Raw genomic sequence first — 19,742 nt, forward strand, 5'->3', positions numbered from 1 at the left:
AATCATAGCACTTATTTGAAACCCTAATCATGGCTTCAAACATAAATTTGAAGCCCTAATTTCAAACCCCAACCCGTTTTGAGCACCCAAACTGAACTTGAAATCCTGCTTAGTCTTCCAATTGCAAATGTATCACTGGTGACATCATGTTGGCATGCAGTTTATGAGCCGCAATTGAGTTGATTGCAGGATGCAGCGACTGGATCACGTCCTACTGGGGTGGCTGCGGCCGGCAACTAAAAAGGCTTGGATGCATTTGGGTGAAGCCACAGCAAGCGTCACGTCACGGTGATTCATGTTCTTTCGTTCTCTGGAGCTGCGTCAGCTGCTTCGCTTGGCTTTTATGTGGGCTCTGCTCGCTTTCCACCAGCAGCACAAAATGTGTTTGAGGAGCAAATGTGCCGGCCGCAAAATTAGGTACACCCCTGATGAAAGCCTTACAAGAGCTGACTACTAATGATGCTGGCTTGGAACCTTATTTTGAAACCCTAGCCCAGCCTTAAAAGCCAAATTTTGAAGCCCTAGTCAAGGCTAGAAACCCTACTTATAGTTTAGTCAACATGTGTGACAGCTCATTTGCTGCCTCAGCCTGGCTTCCTAATTAGATTGTATTTGTCCTTAATTCCTCATTTAAAAAGAGTATTCAAGCAATAAGTTTTATCCGCAGTCACTGATGGTGCAGTGGTACACTCGCCCAGGTTGTGTGCAGGCAGCGTGGGTTCAGTTCCCACTCAGTGACGGTGTCTATGTCTGCCCTGTGACTGGCTGGCGACCAGTTCAGGGTGTAGTGCGCCTTTCGCCCGTAGTCAGCTGGGATAGGCTCCAGCACCCTCCCGCGACCCTGTACAGGATAAGCGGTGTGGATAACGACATGACATGACAAGTTTTTCCGCATGATATTGGTCTAAATTTGCAGCTCTGAATGGGTTGCAATAATGGGCAAATGCCAGTATTTTGTTTTTTTTAATTGCTCATTACAATGAATGTGTGAATGTCAGAATCAGAATCAGAATCAGAATCGGAAATCCCTTTATTGTCACTGTACAGTGTGCTACGAGATTAGAGAGCTCCCCTCTCCAGTGCAATATAACAATAATTTAATCAAATATATAAATTAGATAAATAAAAGAATAAATAACGAGATGGAAAATAATACGAATTTGGATAAATGAAATTACGTCGCTGTTCTGCAAGGTAGGGGTGGTTGCGTGTGTGGGGGTATGCGTGTGCGTGTGTGTGTGTGTGTTTGTGTGAGTTCAGAATGGTGATGGAGTCCCAAAAAAAATAAAAAATAAACAAAAACTATGAACAATAGTTAAGTTTTGAAACGACAAGTTTAATAAAACATTTGTGAGCTGAACTTTGAACTAGTTCAAGTAGAAAATAAACTTTGTCAACACTGATCACTGCAATATATTTTTTGTATACAACACAGCTTAGAATCTTTGCCTACTAAAACGTAATTTGAGGAGGGCAGATTTGTTAAAATTGAATCGGTAGGAACTGTAATGCATATGTAATAACAGTACAGAATCTTCAACTTTTAATATCAAGTTGCTGAGATTAACTGAATTTTGAAAGAATAAATATACAATTGATCTGAATACAAACAAAAAGAATCTGTCACGAGTAAAGAACGTTTGATTCTTATGTCAATGAGAACGTTTACCATAGCGTGCAAACAACATGGCTGAGAAGTCATTGTTCATCATCTTTAACATCCAGATTTCATGAAATAAAATGCACACATGTAGCAATCTTGCCCAACAGCAACATTCAGAATTGTGAAGAACTAAGAGGCTATTTGTGTCATTGTGCTTTTTAGATGTGATTTAAATAAATGGTTATTTATGGAATTATGCAAATTGTCATCGATCGTCAATGACAACTGATCACTCTGGCTGGCAGTTAGCGAGCAAATAATTGCATGAGATTGAATTAGACTATAAGACAGTACAAGGACACAAAAGCAAAGCGGTGGCAAAGAAAATGGCATTATCTAATAAAATTAAGATCAGAAAAAGATTGCTTTTTTTTTTTACTTACTTACTTTCATGACTACCAAGACATGGAGACAACAGAGGGGGGTGTGGCCAAATTCCTCATTAAAATAGCTGTTTTACAAGGTGTCAGTTATTTCCTAATTTCTCCAAAATTAATGAAAAAAAAAAGAAAATTAAAAATTGTAAATGATTTGAATCCCAAACTTGATTGACTAGCAGGCCTAACTTGAAACAATAAGCGAAATGTTTTTAACTGAGCGCTTGCCAAACCTTTTTATTCAATTGAATATCATCTCTATGAACATTACCCTCGCAATGACACGGCCGCTTATACAGTAGCACCATCTGCCAGCTTCATCCTTGATGAGGGATTTCAAAAGTGCTGAGTGTGTTCTAATCCTCAGCCTTCATCTTAGCGAGGCCAGGTGCCTTACATTTATTAATTCTGCAACACGCTACCCACATTACTCGATACAAAAGTGGCCTACAATCTGGTTATATCTTCAATTCCTTGCGTCTTCCAAGGTAATCTAATCAGGACCTCTGTATAAAATTCCAAGAGGCTTTTTTTTCCTAACAACAACCTTTGATTGTGATTATCAGACAAGAAGGTTCATCATTCAAATTCTGAGCAATGGCTGACCCGCACGGAACCGGTGGAAGCCAGGATGCGGAAGCTCTCGAGTCGGACATGGACGAAACTGAAGCGGCCTTGTTGCACTTCAGCAAATACAACGAAGTTCAGCGGGCGCGTCCGTGGGAGCAGTGGAGCTCCAGAGAGAAGGTCACCTACTACATCGACCGCTTCTTCTTCAGCTTCTTAGTCGTCTTCATGCTTGTGCTGTTGGTCGAGTGCGCGTACAAAATGTGGTACGTGACTAACGTGAGGACGATTGTGGAGTTGGCGTCCGATGCTGTGGTCTTCCTCTTTAACGGGCTCTTCGCTCAAGACGGAGACGAGAAGCTGGCTGAACTATGAACTAGATCTATGTTATTCTTCGACAGTGTTTTGCGCGTCTAAGTAATCAAATAACCTGCTGAATGATTTTGAACAAACAAATGTGATGTAAATATAATTTTTATGTCTGCTTGTCATTTCAGGCAAATAAATATGTACGCCTCAAACTGGGTCTATCTGCTTTCATACAAGTGGATTTAACAAGATTTTTAATCTGTTTTTTAAGTAAGCATTCATTTTTCTGATGACTTTTTACTTTTAGTCCCCCAACATTTGAATACATTTATGCTTTCTCCTTACTTTGGAAAAATAGACACGTTACATTTTTCAACCTCTGCAGATGATGACATAAAAAAGACAAAAACGTTTCACATGCTTTAGATCTTGATTGACGACCATGAACCAGTAAGTATGAACGATGGCAGCAACAGATTTGCGGCATAGCCGCATTCCAAAGATTTGTTGCATGGTGTTATTGTAAATTTCGAGCCAGCTTGCTAGTTAGCTCCTGGTTTAATACAACAACCTTGACCTATTTTTTTCCCTGCGTATCAGTTGAGCTTTATGTAAAAGGTATGTAAAAATTTATTTTGTGTGCAGTTTTTGTCTCATGATGTTGAATCCCAAATTATTAAAACAGGTATTGTTTATAGTTGACAGTTCCAAAGATTTATTTCAGTGTCTGCACTTTTGTACTTTAGTAGTTGAATCTGTAACCTACATCATTTTGAGCATCAATTTTAAACTGCTATGCATGACAGTTGGAATACTTTGGTATTTGGCTACCCTACTGAAAAGTTTCTTCAATAATCGTGTATTCGGATAAAAAAAAAATATAGACACACCAGTATGTTTTTGCTTGGTTAAATAACTATTCTAAATACAGAAGACAAAAAAAATCTATTCAATAATGAACAACTGAATGATGGTTTTCATTTTTAGATAATCAACATTTTATACTTTTAATTGTGCAAAGAAGCACACTGTTTTCCTTCCGAGAAATAAGTAAGTAAGAATTGAAACAAATCGCTCCCCATAAATTGTGGTCTATGAGACTTAGTGACGTCAGAACCACAGTAGCAACTTTGCCGTCTAAAACACTGACCAAACCATGCTTGGTTTGTTAAAAAGTGATCATTTCAAAGAGCAAGTGTATCAGGCGGTCAGCATTGAAGTAGGCAGTCATTTAGGTCTATTAAGTAAGCTGCTTCTGAAAAGTAATCCAATGGGTCTTGCCAGCCTATATGAGGTACTGGAGCGCTGCTAGCGGGTAGTACTGGAGCCCGCTAAATGCTGGCACAATATGGTGTCAACATGATTATGTTTTTTTTTTTAGCGCCTTTAGGTAGTGCCTGACGTTGTGTTGTTGACAGTGGATGATGAGTCAAGTGAGCCATTATGCCACGATACGTTGCCGGCAACAACAAGGCATAGATGTCATTAAGTAAGATTTATTTTGAGATTGGCTTTCTCACTACGTTGAAGGTGTGCTTCTGTAATGCAGTCGACAAAAACTCAAAAAGGTTTTAGTTCTAGTTTTAGTCGATGGAAACTCAGAACAGAAGGTTTTAGTCTATTTTTGGAAATTGTAGTCAAAGAAAACTCAAAAAGGTTTTGGTCCGTTTTAGTTAAAAATAGGCTTACAAGGTTTCCACCCAATAGCAAAGACTTTTTGATCGACTACTAAGAATTATGCATTTCAAACAGATACAATTGGAAACAGTGGGATAAAAGCTGATTGCTCCAAAATAAGCCGAGAATGAAAACATTTTATTTGGCAACTGTTGTGGATTTATTTCTTTTGAAAGGCAGATTACATGTACAATAGGAAGCCCGCTCGTTTGCTCCTTGTTCTCTCGCTCTCACACACACTCACACGCCTGCACACGCGTACACGCTTACACGCTTACACACAAACATACACGCACACACACGCAGACACACGCACGCACACACACACGTAGTCCTCATTCAGCGATCACAGCCGTCAGTCACACACAAGCTGTCACAACACAGTTGTCACAATACACGCAACACACCACATGTTTTTCAAAATGGATTGTCACACCTACCTTTTATTATATGCAAAACGGCCAAAAAAGCAGAGATCTTCAAAATGCTTGTTGCAAAAACACTCATCAACAATCTACACTGGCTTGAAATTCCCTCTTTTTGCCAGTATGAAATTGGTCCATTTACGTGCCCTATTTTTTTTTTTGCTTCGGCCACTCAAAAAGATACTTCCCAGAATACAAAAAATGCATCGACACACAGTGCGGAGGCATTTCGCCGAAAAACGCAACACAACGATGTCAATTGAGAAGTTCACCGGATAATAAGCAATGGCCATTTGAAACTTGTGGTTCTTCGTGTGACATAAATCTCGATTGCTGAACAAAATATTTTTTTTGTCCGTGCGTTGCTATGGGTCTAATAATGAATGTACGACGTTTGCGTTAAAAAAAATAACTAACGTGAGTATTTGTAAAAATAGCTTTATTGCTCAAAATATGCTTACCTCACACGACCATTTTTAGGTTGCCTACAGGTAACTTTCAATTTGAACGATTTTATACTGCAAAATGGCAAAATGAGAATTCAAAGAGGTTCCAGTCCTTTTTTTTTTTTTCAATTTCGAAAGTTGGACCACCGAGTTCAAAGGAGCGTTCCAGTACGGTTTAAAGATTCTGATTTCCTACTGTCATTGAATGCACCACAACATTAAAGTGATGGCGTAATGACTGACATCTCAACCAACCAATCGGATTGCAGCCTCTAAATTTTACATATTCAGGAACTCCCTCCTTTCCTCTCTCTTTCGGATTTCCGAGCGTGACCGACGTTTCGTGTCTGTTCAGACTTAAAGTAAGTCAAAACCACCATTATTTGTGTTGTTTACGCTGTGTTAGATAAACGTTAACACTATTCGGGAAGCATACACACCTTCCTTGCTTCTGGTGGTGGCTAAATAAGGTTTTAACTGGGTCGCAATGTCATAAATGGAGGACGCGGAGGACTGTCCACCGCCATGCTGCCATTCTTACAGCTTCCATGTCGTCGCATTTCTCTCGTTTGTACAACAATGCTTATGGGGTATACACTCTACGCCGTTTAAGGTCTACACACACCATATTTCTTTTAACGAAACTTTAAATCACCGGTAGCAACCGACACATTACGTTAGCCAAGCCTTGCTAGTTTGTATAAGACATAAATCCTCGAGCGTGCATACCTTGAAACTACCTGGGGTAGTCAACGGGCCCTAGGCAAGGATTTAAAGAAACGTCATTCAGGCACTATTTTCTATGAAACCATGCAAAAGAAAAACAAAATAAACACACCCTTTTTAGGTGTATAGTCCATAAAGATGGCACGTCAGTTTGCCCGAGTTACCTGTGTTGATTTAAAGTCATCCAAATCATGGTAATTTCCCGATGACTTATACATTCTCGATAGGGATTGTGTCTGGTTTGAAAGGGGTGTAAAAGAAGCCGTCTGTGTTTAACTTGAAAACTATTATAACAGCGTAGGTGGTTTGATACATTACTCATGGCCTGCCTCAAAAACCTGGATCTCAATGTGCAGCGAGTGTTTGCACACGGCCCGAATGTTTTTATGAAAAGCACTGCATATCTCATCGCATCATCATCATTGCGGTATGTAAAACAGTGGTCATTCTGATTGGCTGTTAGAAATCAAAATGCAAATCCGTCCGCGTCAAAGACGGAGATGCATGGCAAAGTCATTGTTTATTCAATTAATCAATTCTAAATAATTTAAATAATGCAACGCTACTCCACTAACATGCCACCTTAGAGCCGGACATTTGGGCGGCATCTTAAAGGCGATACAGAAAGTATGTGGAATTGCGATGAGTTGTTTTCTACTGAGACAAAAAGCAAGTAGGTGAGTTAACATATCTCTGAAGGTTTACTGTTCCTGAAAAGTGGTCAAAATAAGTCAACGCCTTGATGTGACTTCTGATTGGTATACAAACTCGTCTGTTGAATGTGTATTTAGAAAGAAGACATCAGCTAAATTGCAATGTGTGTGTTTGTGTTGACAGAATGCGTTACGTGGCCGCTTACCTGTTGGCTGTTCTTGGTGGGAACACCAGCCCCACGGCCAAGGACATCAAGGCCATTTTGGGCAGCGTCGGAATTGAGGCTGATGATACACGCTTAAACAAGGTATGCAGTTAATTTTGCAGTACTCATCAACACCTTTAGGATACATGTAGTAATCACCCCCCTCCATTCCGAAGGGTTATGTTTCAGACTCCTCCACAAGAAAAATCTATGCAATATACAGTAAACACCCTCTTCAAATATTCCAATATGAAAATGAACTGATTCCAACAGTATAATTCCAAATTGCTGTGCATTTATTACTAACAACCATTCTTGACCTGACACAATAATAACCGTCAAGAATAGTGATCGCAAAATGGTCACTAGAGGGCAGTGTAATGCAACAAATGAACGACCAGTCAGCAGCTTAAATGCTAGACGGTATGACACCAACTGAGTGCATACAGTAGATAACTTCTTGTAGCACAAACATTTCATGACTAAAATGAGATATAAAGAGACTGCTTAATGAAAAAAAAAACAAAGGAGAAAAAAACGAGTACATACCGGCGATACCACGGCTGCATGAGCTGTAGCTAGTTGTTTGTGAAGATCACAGAAATGATGGAAAGAAACGAGGTGACGTTCTCACAACGGCACTACTTCCGGGATTTATTTAAATGATCAACGCAACAGCGTTCTTAAAGGACAGCACACTTTTACAGAACCAAATGAGTAAAGTTAGAAATAATAAGACTATAACCAGGAAGTCTTAATAACGGTAAATTATCTGCCTACCGGAGGCAGATCAATTCAAACATATTTTATGATTCAATCACTGGTTTGGTCTGTAACGTGCATAGTTAACAGACCATTTGAAATTCATTTTCCATCAGTCAATTAGTCAACGTGTATGAGGTATAAAAGTGCAAACATCAATGGCTCCTGAAAAAACTTGTTAGCCAATTAAGTATTAAAACATGCAGCTGTGTAGGACATTTAAGACCGTCTCACGTGATCCCTGTGATTTCACGCGAGCTGTACACTTTGGTCTCGTGTGCTATATAAATGCTGGATGACATCGCCAAGTATTCCCTATAATTTTGATATCACCTCTACAGTCAGGTTTCATGTTCTTCCAAGGAGAAAGAAATAGACATGAGCAGTGCAATGGCTGAAGAATGCAGTCAGCCTGGAAGTATGAGAATGAAACATGCAATATTTTGAAATCTAATGTTGCAAGCGTTTATATGCATTTATTTAATGAGGCAATGCTTCCAACGTGGCTATCACAAGTTTCGCCGTTCAGCTTTTTTCTATAGCACAATAGACCGGTAAACAAGTCCGACGTGAACAGTGTAGTGTGTAGCACACGTGACGTCACTGGGATCACATGAAGTGGTCCAAATGGTCAGATATGGCTGCGTACATGGAATGGCATTGTTTTGAGACTTAATTAGCTTAAATTAATGCCATTGATAAAAGTGCAAACATGCACTTTTATTCCTTATACACACTGACTAATCGAATACTGCAAAGTGTATTTGAACCAGTCACCAATGAAAGGCATTGATTGGTATGTGCTGAGCTCCAACTTTTCAGAAGAATTGGTCCAGTTTCAATCCGTGGATGATCCATCGGAGTGCCACTAACACACGCACACACTTAAACGCATATATTGAGAGAGAGCAAGAACAATGGATAACACAAAATTATTGTACAAAGAGTAGAAAAATATTCAGTAACAAGTCTAAGAACACCCTACCTCCAAAATCTGCACATAGTGCGTCGGGGGAGGGGGGGGGAGTTATTCCACTACATTATAACTATTGACGGGTGAAATTTGACCTTGACTTTAAAATGCACTTCCAACATAAAACGTGTTTTTCCTCAAAGAAGGAACATTGAACATTTAGATCTTTTTTTTAGTTAAACTGTATGTTCAACTGTAAAAGTTGTCGTGCATTTTTAGTTTGTCTTGAACAGTCAAAGCTAACATTTTAAGTAGGAATTGTTGAATCCTTTTTTACAGGGTGCAGTTTTAATCTGAGCTGTATTTTCTGTGCAGGTCATAAGTGAACTGGAAGGGAAAAACATCAATGAAGTCATGAATTCAGGTAAATGTTTTTATAGTAACACGATTTTTAAGGAACTGCTAAATTGTCTCGTTTCCCCTTGCAGGCCTCTCTAAGTTGGCTTCCGTACCAGCGGGTGGTGCTGTGGCAGCTCCTGCTGCCTCAGGTGGGGCCACTAGCGCTGCAGCTGCACCTGCTGCTGGTATGTATATGTTACTTGTTGACTTGTATTTACTTTGAATTATTATGTGATACAAACAGGTTAAAGCAAGCGTGACTGTGGCAATTCTGTTTTTCAGCGGAAGAGAAAAAGGAGGAGAAGAAGGAAGAATCGGAAGAGTCAGATGAAGACATGGGCTTTGGACTCTTTGATTAATCTGCCATTATTTCTAAAAAGCAATAAAGTAAAAGGTTTACACAGAATCCAGTGTTTTAGCCCCATTTTTAAGTGTTTTCCTCAGTTATTTTATTGTATTTTTTTACTCACTCTTCCCTGATAATTTTAATGTTTCACCGATGTGAGGCTCACTTCTAGTCTTGAAAGAGAACATGACAAAAAACATTCTCACCCTTAAACACAATTGATGCTAAAGCTGGGAATATGTACTTTTTAATAACATATTGACTGATTTATTTTTCAGGGGTTTTTTTTTTTCCTGTGTTAGAGACTCCACTCATCACCAGGACATACAATCACAATCAGTTGCCTGGCTGAACTTTTGATGGCTCACAAGAATTTGCTATTGTGTACATTGAACAGGTTTAACATTTATGATTGTCTGCCTTGTCTGTTTTCCACAGAAGAGTGGAACTACCAAAGTAGAGTAAACATTTTTGACTGGGCTTTGTCGTTTGAATGTACTGCAAAGTTGTAGGAATCACAGAGCCCATTCAAATCTGTTCCACAATTTCTGAGCGGATCGATAGGAGAAAATTTAAAGCTCTCGAGTGCAAGAAGACATCTGGGGTATGTTCCAGCACATTCATGACCCTCAGGGCACAAGCCGTTCTGATAAATAAGGGATGGGAAGCTGGTTGCACAGAACTGTGACGACCATCTCGGCACACATCACCGAGAGTTGTAGTATCGAGAATTACCTGTATGGGGCAGTAAAGTGCCACTTGTCAAATACTTGCCACTTTCCAGAGTTCTTATCCAGAAACTTTCTACAAGCAAGGTTTACACGACTGATAGAACGGGGTGGGGACTGAAAAATCATTTTCATGTCTGTATCCAAATTTGGTTCCTTGGCTCCCAATGACACAATAACTCGTGAAGTACGGCCGTAACATCCTGTATTGTACTTTAAGGAGAACATACCAGATTTATAAATGTAAAAAAAAAATCTAATTTCTGATGCTTTCAAAGAACGAGAAAACTGTCAAAATGACCACACAGTGTGTCAGGTTTGACAACAAAAACAAGTGCTTTAGAATATTGTAGGATATCTTTGTGGAGATGAAAAATTTAAAATGTCGTCCATGCCACTCATAAGTCTAATTGATTATATTATTTGTTAGGTAACCCTTTTTATTCACAGGAAATTGTGCCATGCCCCATATTCCAACCACACAATGATGTCACGCTGGTAACTTTGCTGTTATGTTACCCTCCACTTTTGCACTTCCTGTTTCACTGAGCTCTTACAAGAAACGGACTGTCGGATGCATTAGGCTAAAGAGCAAGAACAACAAAAACTGTTTATATTTTGCACCTCCTCCTCTTTGCCACCACCATAGAAAGGACAATAGATAACACACACACACGCCTCTTAAAGGCTTACTTATGTCAGAATAATCCAGCTCATTTGTTCAAATATTAAAATACATCTTAACTGCTTAAAATGCTTTAAAGTTACAGCTTAAAGTTACTTTTTAAAGTCAGGTGACAAAGACTCTCACAACCAACTGCTTTGCACACACAGAGTGAGGCACTTGACCCTTTTTTACCAGTCAGTCCTCCGCCCTCCAACCACGATCTCAGTACCCTTCCAGCCTCGATCCTCTGGCCTTATTCAAAAAAACTTTTGGCTCCTGACTCCGACAGACTGCCCAACTCTGCATTGCACGTTTTGGTTCACCAAATCAATCAGAGGGGTGAACACAGCAGACTATTCATGAACCAATCAGAGGACAGGAAAATGACAACTGAGCCACCGCAAAGCCGCAGAGTGGTAAATCTTACATCTGATTGCTTCAATTAACTGTCATTTCAATGATTGTGTGTGTGCGTGCGTGTGTGTTCAAAGCCAGCACTCTGGATTCTGAGGGCATTGGCCAGATTACATTTACATGGTGACAGAAATGAGGTGGAGGTTTTATTCCTAAAAAGTCTACTACTAGTCAAAAGTTTGGGGACATTTCTCTATTCAATAGCACAAGAAAGTGTTTCAAAGGTTTTAAGTGATAGTGTACAATGTAGTATTTAACTCATTCACTCCATAAGACGTATATATACATTTTCAAAACTGTAGTCCCTGCCTCCCGAAGACGTATTTACACGTCTTTGCATTGTTTTTTTTTTCTGCCCCATGTTTTTATCTTTAGAACAATATCCTGTATGCCTTGCAAAATCAGTCAAAATCCAGAAAAAAACGCTATGATTGAGTTGTTTGCTCTCATGAAAACGGCTGGGATTGGTATGAGTTAATATTATTATAAACAACTGTTCCATTGTGCAGTTTCAACATCAACTTAATATTGTAGAAGCAAATATACTGTAAAATAGTGAATAAAGAGTTTTTCTCAACACCGCCATAGTTTTCCATGCAGTATATCATTAGAATTTGTCAATCAATTTCCACACCATTGTAAGAGTTTGTGAGCAGGAAGTAGCATCTCGTGTGACGGGACGTTCAGTTGTTCCTTGTTCAGGCCTGCCTGTGGGTGAGACCTGTTCTTCAGGTGGGATCCATCAGCGTACGCTTCCGCCTCGATGCTGACAGACTGCCACATTCCATCTTTTAATTACACGCTAGCGTTGGGCCAAGATGGGGTGTGGCGAAGCGCTGTGTTACATAATTCCTTGCCAAATGTTCCTCAAGGTCTCCACACAATGGAATTTTCATACCGCATTTCGTGTGTTTCCACGCTGTTCAGTATTGCAACTTGCTTCTACAAGTCAGGAAGTATGTATTTGGTTGGCAAAAGGTGTGGCACTTGTTTGACTTTCCCTCGTTGGCTTACTGCATATTGAGCATAGGCTAACATAAAACAACACATGCTAATCCACCCCACCTTTGTCTTACATCAAAAATGACAGGCCAGCATGATTTGATTCAAAATTTTATTTGCAAAATGAATGCCTGCATTCACATTAAAAACAATTCACATTTGATTTGAGCTTCTAATAAATAAGACTAACACAAACAACTAACACTTTCTTAGTTGTGAAATTGTGGGATTCTAAAACAATATTATTGTTTCTCAACAAAATCAATAAAACATCACATTTATTAAAAAGACTGAATTTATACTGCTGGTTCTAAGTGGCCAAATATAAATTAATGCTTAAATGTGATTATATGTATATTGTTTTACTCTAGTTCAGTTGATATGTGATTGGGGGCAAGATACCGACCCCTGCATCTTTATTTTTTTGGCCCACTAATATATATATATATATATATATTATTCGCATGTAATTCTACGAATACTATGGGACTATACGTTCACATTATTTTCACGGTCATAACGGCCATCTGACAGAAACCATCATGATGCGGCTCCCGATGAAAATTAGCCACTGCTGCATCTATTTCTATGTTCATTTCAAGGGACACATGTATAGTTGTGGTGACAGTCACGGAACACATGAAACAACCTGCAGGTGCCCAAATATCAAGTAAATGGTTCTAGCATCATCATGAATGTAAACAATAATATATAAAGACTACAAATATTAAATAATTATGTAGCTTTTAGTTGGCCTGAATGGACTCTTCCTCCCACTGATTTAAATGAAGGTCGACATGTGCTGTACTCCATTGGCTGATGTCCACAAATATTTAGCTCATCTATGATATACACAAATTTGATGTTGCATACTGGTATTTAAACCAGATTTAATTGTGTTTTTGCACTTTTCTTTTTTTTTTCTTTTTTAAATAAATCACAATTATCTTACTAGAAGCCTGCAGTGTGACAATAGTGTCCAGCTACTATGGTGAAGTGCCATTTGGAATGTCTTCAAAGCTTCTGTGTCATCAAATTATGCTCTTACGGCATAATTAAACACAAATGAAATGAATCAAACTGGAAACTTGCATAACATCCTCAGCATAAATTCAGTGTCTGAAACGTTTCCACCATTTGCATAACTGCCTCTTCCGTCAGCAAGGATGGTCTGAACATGCCTAGAAGAGACCGCAGATCGATTAAAAATAACCACAACAAAGAAAATCACAAAGTATGCAATCAACTAGAACAGGAAATTACACAATTTTACTAAATCGGTTAAAAAATACTTTATTCACTAAAATAATTGTGTAAATAAATTGTAGCTTTTTTCATCTAGCTATGCTATGACATAAAATGATGGGCAAAATAAAATAAATGCTCTTCCACCGGATGGCAAATGGTACATAGTTACCTGTGTACCCACTTGTTGCCATTTGTACTGCAAAATAGCAGTTTTGAGTTCAATTAACTGGCTCAGATTTCACACCGGGGAAGTAAATTTGTGTGCAAATTGAGACGAGAATACATTTTTCTCAGTAATATATATATAAAATATGATTGTAATTTACCTTAAAAAGTTCAGAATTTCCCATAGATGCCACATGATGGCATCAAATACGACTTCGCTTTTAAATCGGGCTTTGGCCAGTGAATAATGGAGGCTTGATTTTCACAAATAGGTCAATTAGCAACATTATGCCCATTTATGAAGGAGCACAATCTTGTCTTCTAATTATATTTTTGTTTTGTGGTTTCTATGAGAATCTTCCAGTGTAAAACACAGGAATTGGCTAAAAAAAAAGTTTGGAAACTGATCAAGAGAATGATCGTAATGTCTTACTTGTTTATATTCAAATCGGTCTTGTAGGTAGCGGTTGCCCAGGCCAGTGATGTGCCCGACGTTTTGGCGGGAGAGGCCGGCGACACGAGCCGTGAAGTCCAACGTGAAGGCGAGCTTAACCAGCTCGGGTGCCGTGGACAGGACGGTGGGCTGGGTGTGTTTGGGTGATGCCTCCTCCTCCAAGTAGGCATCGGCCAGCCTCTGGAAGGACGAGTACGACATCCCCTTAAAGAAGTTGCTCAGGGTAGAATTGTCTTTAATCTGCATGGAAAACCAGAAAAGACGGAAAGAAAATCCTTGATGTTGAGTTAATAAAACCGCTGCAACATTAGCATTCATGCTAATCTCTGTTTACAAGCCTGGAAGTCAATAGTGGGGAATGATACATGACGTAGGACAATGTTGAACTTTGGCTATCATGACTACTTATCACATGATTTGTGATACAGCTGTTTAATCACGATACTGTTTGACCCATTTAACAACCTTTTCTCCTATACCCATTCAGCCTACTAACATACATACTGTAATTTACCAATACTAACATACTAAGAATATAACAATCCACGTCGCTTTAATTCTACCTTCTTGCCAATGTAATCTACCTACCAACCATTCTAATCACCCATATGACCCACCCGTTCCGTCTCAACTACCCTCCTAACCTACTTTTAACCTCTTCATCTATCTACCTATCTAACATACCTTCCTATCAATCTACTTTATTTACCTACGTACCAATGTAACGCCTCATTCAATTTACTAAATGTACCTAATCTTTTCTTGTAAACAACCTACCGATCCATTGAACATACCTTCCTGCGTACACATTTAACCTACTAAACTACGTTACCCACCTTAATACCTTCTTAGTTAGCTAGCTAGTTAGCTAGCTACCTAACTACTGTACCTACCTAACTGACCTATCAATGGCATCGGGCACCCCTTGTCACAATTGGGTAAATTGAATATTTTCCACAGCTCTATAATGTTGGTCAGTCCACACGGTAGTGTTATATTTACAAATCACTGAGCAATTTAAGTGTTCAAAATGTAATGAAACGTTGAACAAACATTCTACCAGCATTATTCAACCTACCCTCTGACTTAATATTTCATGCGAGTGACACTGAATCATGTGTCTGTTAGTAAAATGTGAACTGAAGAGTAGATTTGTTAGGTTATGGGTGATGGCCACTGACTGACCTTGCCATCGATGGCATCTCCCTGCTCCTTCGTCAAAGCGATGATCCGGTTAATGACTTCCTCTGGGGGGCAGAAAAATTAACAAAAAGTTGAGTTGGCATGCATGACAGTGGCTGTGACCATCCATCCGTGTACATACCAAGCTACCTATCTACCTACCCATCTAACCTACCTACCTATAGATCTTATATTCCAATTTAACATATGTTTATTATTATTACTATGAAGGATGTGGTACACCGCCGTTCAACCATCTATACTAACACTTCAAGCCATCATTCAGGTCATTAGTAGGCTCATTGCGACAGAACACTGCATCAAGTAATATCTGGTCGTTCTCAGAATGCCTTCCAGCTTGTGTCAGGTTCATGGCAAGAATTGCAATTTTTTTATTCATTTTCTCTACAACTGACATGTTTGTGAGAAATACTTTCCCCTGTTATCGTTTTCGAATGGCCCTACGGTGTTTTATTATCTGGAGATGGCATTGTTCTGTAAGGACTAGTTGGCCCTCAGTGAGGAGCTCAAATGTCTGTTTTGCAGGTTTATCAGCCTCCTCATTGCACTACACTCCCTGATGATCGGGTATCAGTGCAATGAGAAGATTGTTTCTCTCACCCAGTTGATTGAGATTTTCAATGCAATGCAAAAGCGTGTCCAATGTGACCGCAGCCTGACTATCAGAAAGGACAACAATTATTGTTGCTGGACCCCTTCCCTCAATTAGCATCTCTGACTATCACGCTACCCACCTTTCTATCTACCTTAACTAACAAAACCCAGAACAGGTCACATCTCTAGGCTGGGTTGTCATCTGCACTACAATACTACCAAGGGCCCCCAAAACTGCTAGCGACATTATGAAAACGATAATAATAATACACAGTGTCCTTACCATCAGACATATCGGCCACTTCATCCTTTTCCTTGACCTCGTGGAGAATCTTCTCCAGTTCCTCAGACACCTTCTCATAGTAGGAGATCGTCGGTTCCACACTTACCACAGCTGAAAATCAACAAACAGGATATTAGTCACGGCACAGACATCTTCTCACCAACCAAAGATTCACCCAGAAAGCCAACCGGAAATGAACCTATTTATTTGTCTGAAAATCATTGTTTATTTACTCCAAATAATGTATCTCTCTTCAACTATCTCTGCCAGTGCCGTATAGTGACAGGGCGAACAATTGTGCTCGTCCGCTAGAGGTGGTTATGAAATCCTACCTTCTACGCCGGTGATGTCTTTGGGATTAAACTCCTCTCGCTTGTTGATCTTAATGAGGGACAGTCGCCTCTTGGAGAACCGTCTTTTCAAACCCATTCTCTTTGAGGACTTCTTCTTAGTCGAGGAGGCCGGAGCCGAGGCGGGCAGGCACACGGTGGTGTGGTCCGTGTTTTCGTCAGATGCCTCCGGAATGTCTAACTGACACTCCTGCTCCTCGTCTTTTTCTTCAGTGCTCCTCCGCGAGAACAGACCTAGGAAGCTCTTCCACAAGGTGGGCTTTTTGTTTTTCTTGGACTTCTTGCTGAGCTGATCATCCATCGGTATGTCCGTGGGAGTTTCGGCGGGAACGAGCGACCGGAACGTGCCATCATTCAAACCACCGGCCAAGTGAATGGAAGGGTCGCTGGAATGTCTCCGGTGCCTTTTGGGGATGGTCACCCACTTGAGTTTGCGCTCAGGATGCTTGATTCCCAGCGACTCATCCGTGACGCTGAGGCTGCGTCTGACGTAGACTTCCAGAAGACGGCGCGTGTCGTTGGGCGCCACTGAAATCACAGGACTGTTGCTGGGCCATCGCGGGCCTGTCTCGGCATCCATGGAGAACTGCAATGAGAATATGCCACACTTTATTTAAGTAATGAAATAATAAATTAAAGTTTATAATTCTATCTGTTGTGCTTCATGTTTGTTGCCGGTACACTTTTTAAAAAATGAATAATTAATGTCATTGATATAATTATCCATTACATCCCTTTTGATACAGTTGCTTATTAGTTGTTATGCATTATTTAATTTTTTTGCAGCTGTATACTTTGTTTTCAATTAAGTTTTTATATTTTATCAACTCGCTTATTTATTTAAAAAAAAAACAACCCTACTAGATTCAAAGCGTTTCACGATACATATGATAGCTGAATAATAATGTGTATTGGAGCAATAAAGTTTGAATTGATCTATGTCAACAAAAATATTACTGACCCTCATTTATTTTAGCAAAAACCTGGATGTACCCATAAATAATTCCTAAAAAAGCTTTTCTAACTTTATTCATTTGTGTGTTCTGTAAATGACTCACCTTTGCAGGAAATCAACAGAAGGTAAGATGTAGCATGAGAGGATTGTTATTACTCAATAATAAATCTTTTTGTTACATTGTGTATCAACGAGTGACATATTAGTCAGAGAACCAAGCACTCGCACTAAAGACATTAATACATTGTCATATGTATAACAAATTTAATTTTCGTGAGCGCGTGTGCACGTGTGAGTGTACGTGTCCCTGCGTGCGTGTGCGCATGCGTGTGTGTGCATGCTTCAGTTGCTTGTGTTGCTCCGCTGTATTCAGATTTTTTGCTGCAAATGCATATTCTTGACTGGATTTATTTTTTGACACTTAAAATAATCATAATAAAAACAATCAGAGTACTAACTATTTTTATTGTGTTGTTAGATTTTGTTTTACATTGCTCCACTTCCTTGACATTCCACCATTTTACCAAAGTATAACTATGTATTTGATTATTAAAGTTTTTGAATCTACAGTATATCAAGAACACATAATTTGCTCAGAATAAGGTGAATGCTCTTTCTTTCAGCACAATAAATACATTCTAACACACTTTATTGGCAGGATTTACTTTTTTTAACAACACATTCTATTTAGTTTTTTATGTCCCTTTTACCTTTATCACCACTGTCCAAAGTGTTTATTTTATTTAACATGCCTGTGTGGTTTATTTAGTTATTTATTTTTTGCTTCAGTACAATTTGCAAACTGGACCCTAAGCATTTGTGTTTGCATTGCACTTAGTGAATAAATGAATCTATTTTGAGCGCAAATAACTTGCTCCCATCTAATTATTTGTGTTAGGAAAACAGAAATATAACAATATTCCTCTAAAAATATAGAGAGTGTCAAACAAGTGATATACAAGCTCTGCAGAAGGAACAAACAGCCCTTGCATAATTAGAGACATTGATCCTCAACAAACACAAATGTTGATTTATCACTAATAAAAGACGGCTAATCAGCTAAAATATCAGAAATAAACTGCTGTATACGGAATGGTAACAATAGAATTTGTCTTAACAACAACAGAATATACACAGTTATAATAGCGTCATGCATTTTATTTAAAAAGACCGAATGAGAAAAGACTCACATAGATTAGTACGATGAGGTGACAGTCAACTCCCTAAAATGGACTTGAAAACTGCTTTTTTCTGCGTGCGCTTTCAAAAGAGGAACTCGTCTCCTCTGCTGCTTCTTCTTGTTATTTCTTGGCCGCGTCTGTGCGCCACTTCCTCACCTGAGCTTGTGTGACGCCACCACCTACGTCAGTTGGGGGCGGGGACGGAAACTCCCCCCTCACCTGCACCAACAGGCGGTGTGACTGTATTAGGCAAGCTTTCTATGATTGACTGTGCCTTACTGTATACGCAACGGCTTGCTGACCCACTTTTTATTCAACCAATTGCTTTCTCCATGACAATAATAGGGCACTTCAAACTGGGCTGGTAAATTTGATATTTCCAAATGAACAAATAAATAAATAAATAAATAAATACATGAATGAATAAATAAGAATACTTTCAATCATGTTAATTTTTTATTTTATTTTTTTGCACAAAGAACATCTAAAAAAATGATTTTTTTTTTTTTACATACATACAATTTGTGTATTTAAACACAAGATCATTGCGACTGATATGAGTACTTTTTTTGCAGAGGGTAATTAATATAATATGTGATGCTAGTAATGGCATATGTTCCGTCTTTATGTTTGTGATTAAGTATTTGTGTTTGAAAGATTTAGAACAAGGGGTGCACATAAAAATGTTGGTATGGTTCTCAAATGAGCACCTTTAATAAAACTGAGTAAACCTTATTTAATTTTCTTTTTGCAACAACTTCCAGCAGGGCTACACAACAATACAAAACAATACAATTTATTGTTTTATAAAAATACATTGAATTTATATTTAACACAATCTCCATCTTAACACATTTAACACATTTGAAACATTAATTGCCTTCCTCAGACTGATCCGCTGTCACCTCTTTTTTTGCACATGGACCGTTTTTGCACAAGGACATTTTGACGGACCATCAAAGCCACGACAAGGAAAAATTGCCTTGCTGGTTGCTCTCCTGTCATCTTCTCGCCCCTGTATGTAGCCGT

General features: G+C 39.0%; 3 protein-coding genes across 3 annotated transcripts; 2 read left to right on the forward strand and 1 right to left on the reverse strand.

Moving 5' to 3' along the window:
• Positions 1-2,396: 2,396 nt before the first annotated feature.
• On the forward strand, positions 2,397-3,128 carry LOC148327725 (uncharacterized). The gene is made up of 2 exons (XM_088309511.1): positions 2,397-2,528; positions 2,607-3,128. The coding sequence occupies exon 2, from the start codon at positions 2,638-2,640 to the stop codon at positions 2,980-2,982; it is 345 nt and encodes a 114-aa protein (XP_088165637.1). The 5' UTR covers positions 2,397-2,528; positions 2,607-2,637; the 3' UTR covers positions 2,983-3,128.
• A 2,560-nt stretch (positions 3,129-5,688) lies between these two features.
• On the forward strand, positions 5,689-9,529 carry rplp2a (ribosomal protein, large P2a). Its single transcript, XM_088309510.1, has 5 exons — positions 5,689-5,826; positions 7,028-7,151; positions 9,100-9,148; positions 9,213-9,308; positions 9,406-9,529. Exons 2-5 carry the CDS (start codon positions 7,029-7,031, stop codon positions 9,480-9,482), a joined length of 345 nt encoding a protein of 114 aa, XP_088165636.1. The 5' UTR covers positions 5,689-5,826; position 7,028; the 3' UTR covers positions 9,483-9,529.
• A 2,887-nt stretch (positions 9,530-12,416) lies between these two features.
• On the reverse strand, positions 12,417-18,852 carry LOC148327727 (uncharacterized). The gene is made up of 6 exons (XM_088309405.1): positions 18,723-18,852; positions 16,560-17,163; positions 16,228-16,338; positions 15,333-15,394; positions 14,127-14,387; positions 12,417-13,461 (listed from the first exon to the last, which is right to left on the reverse strand). Exons 2-6 carry the CDS (start codon positions 17,155-17,157, stop codon positions 13,438-13,440), a joined length of 1,056 nt encoding a protein of 351 aa, XP_088165531.1. The 5' UTR covers positions 17,158-17,163; positions 18,723-18,852; the 3' UTR covers positions 12,417-13,437.
• Positions 18,853-19,742: the final 890 nt, after the last annotated feature.

This window comes from Idiotropiscis lumnitzeri, chromosome 11 (genome assembly GCF_059441095.1).
Source record: "Idiotropiscis lumnitzeri isolate Australia: NSW breed Sydney's pygmy pipehorse chromosome 11, RoL_Ilum_1.0, whole genome shotgun sequence".
NCBI classification, from domain to species: Eukaryota; Metazoa; Chordata; class Actinopteri; order Syngnathiformes; family Syngnathidae; genus Idiotropiscis; species Idiotropiscis lumnitzeri.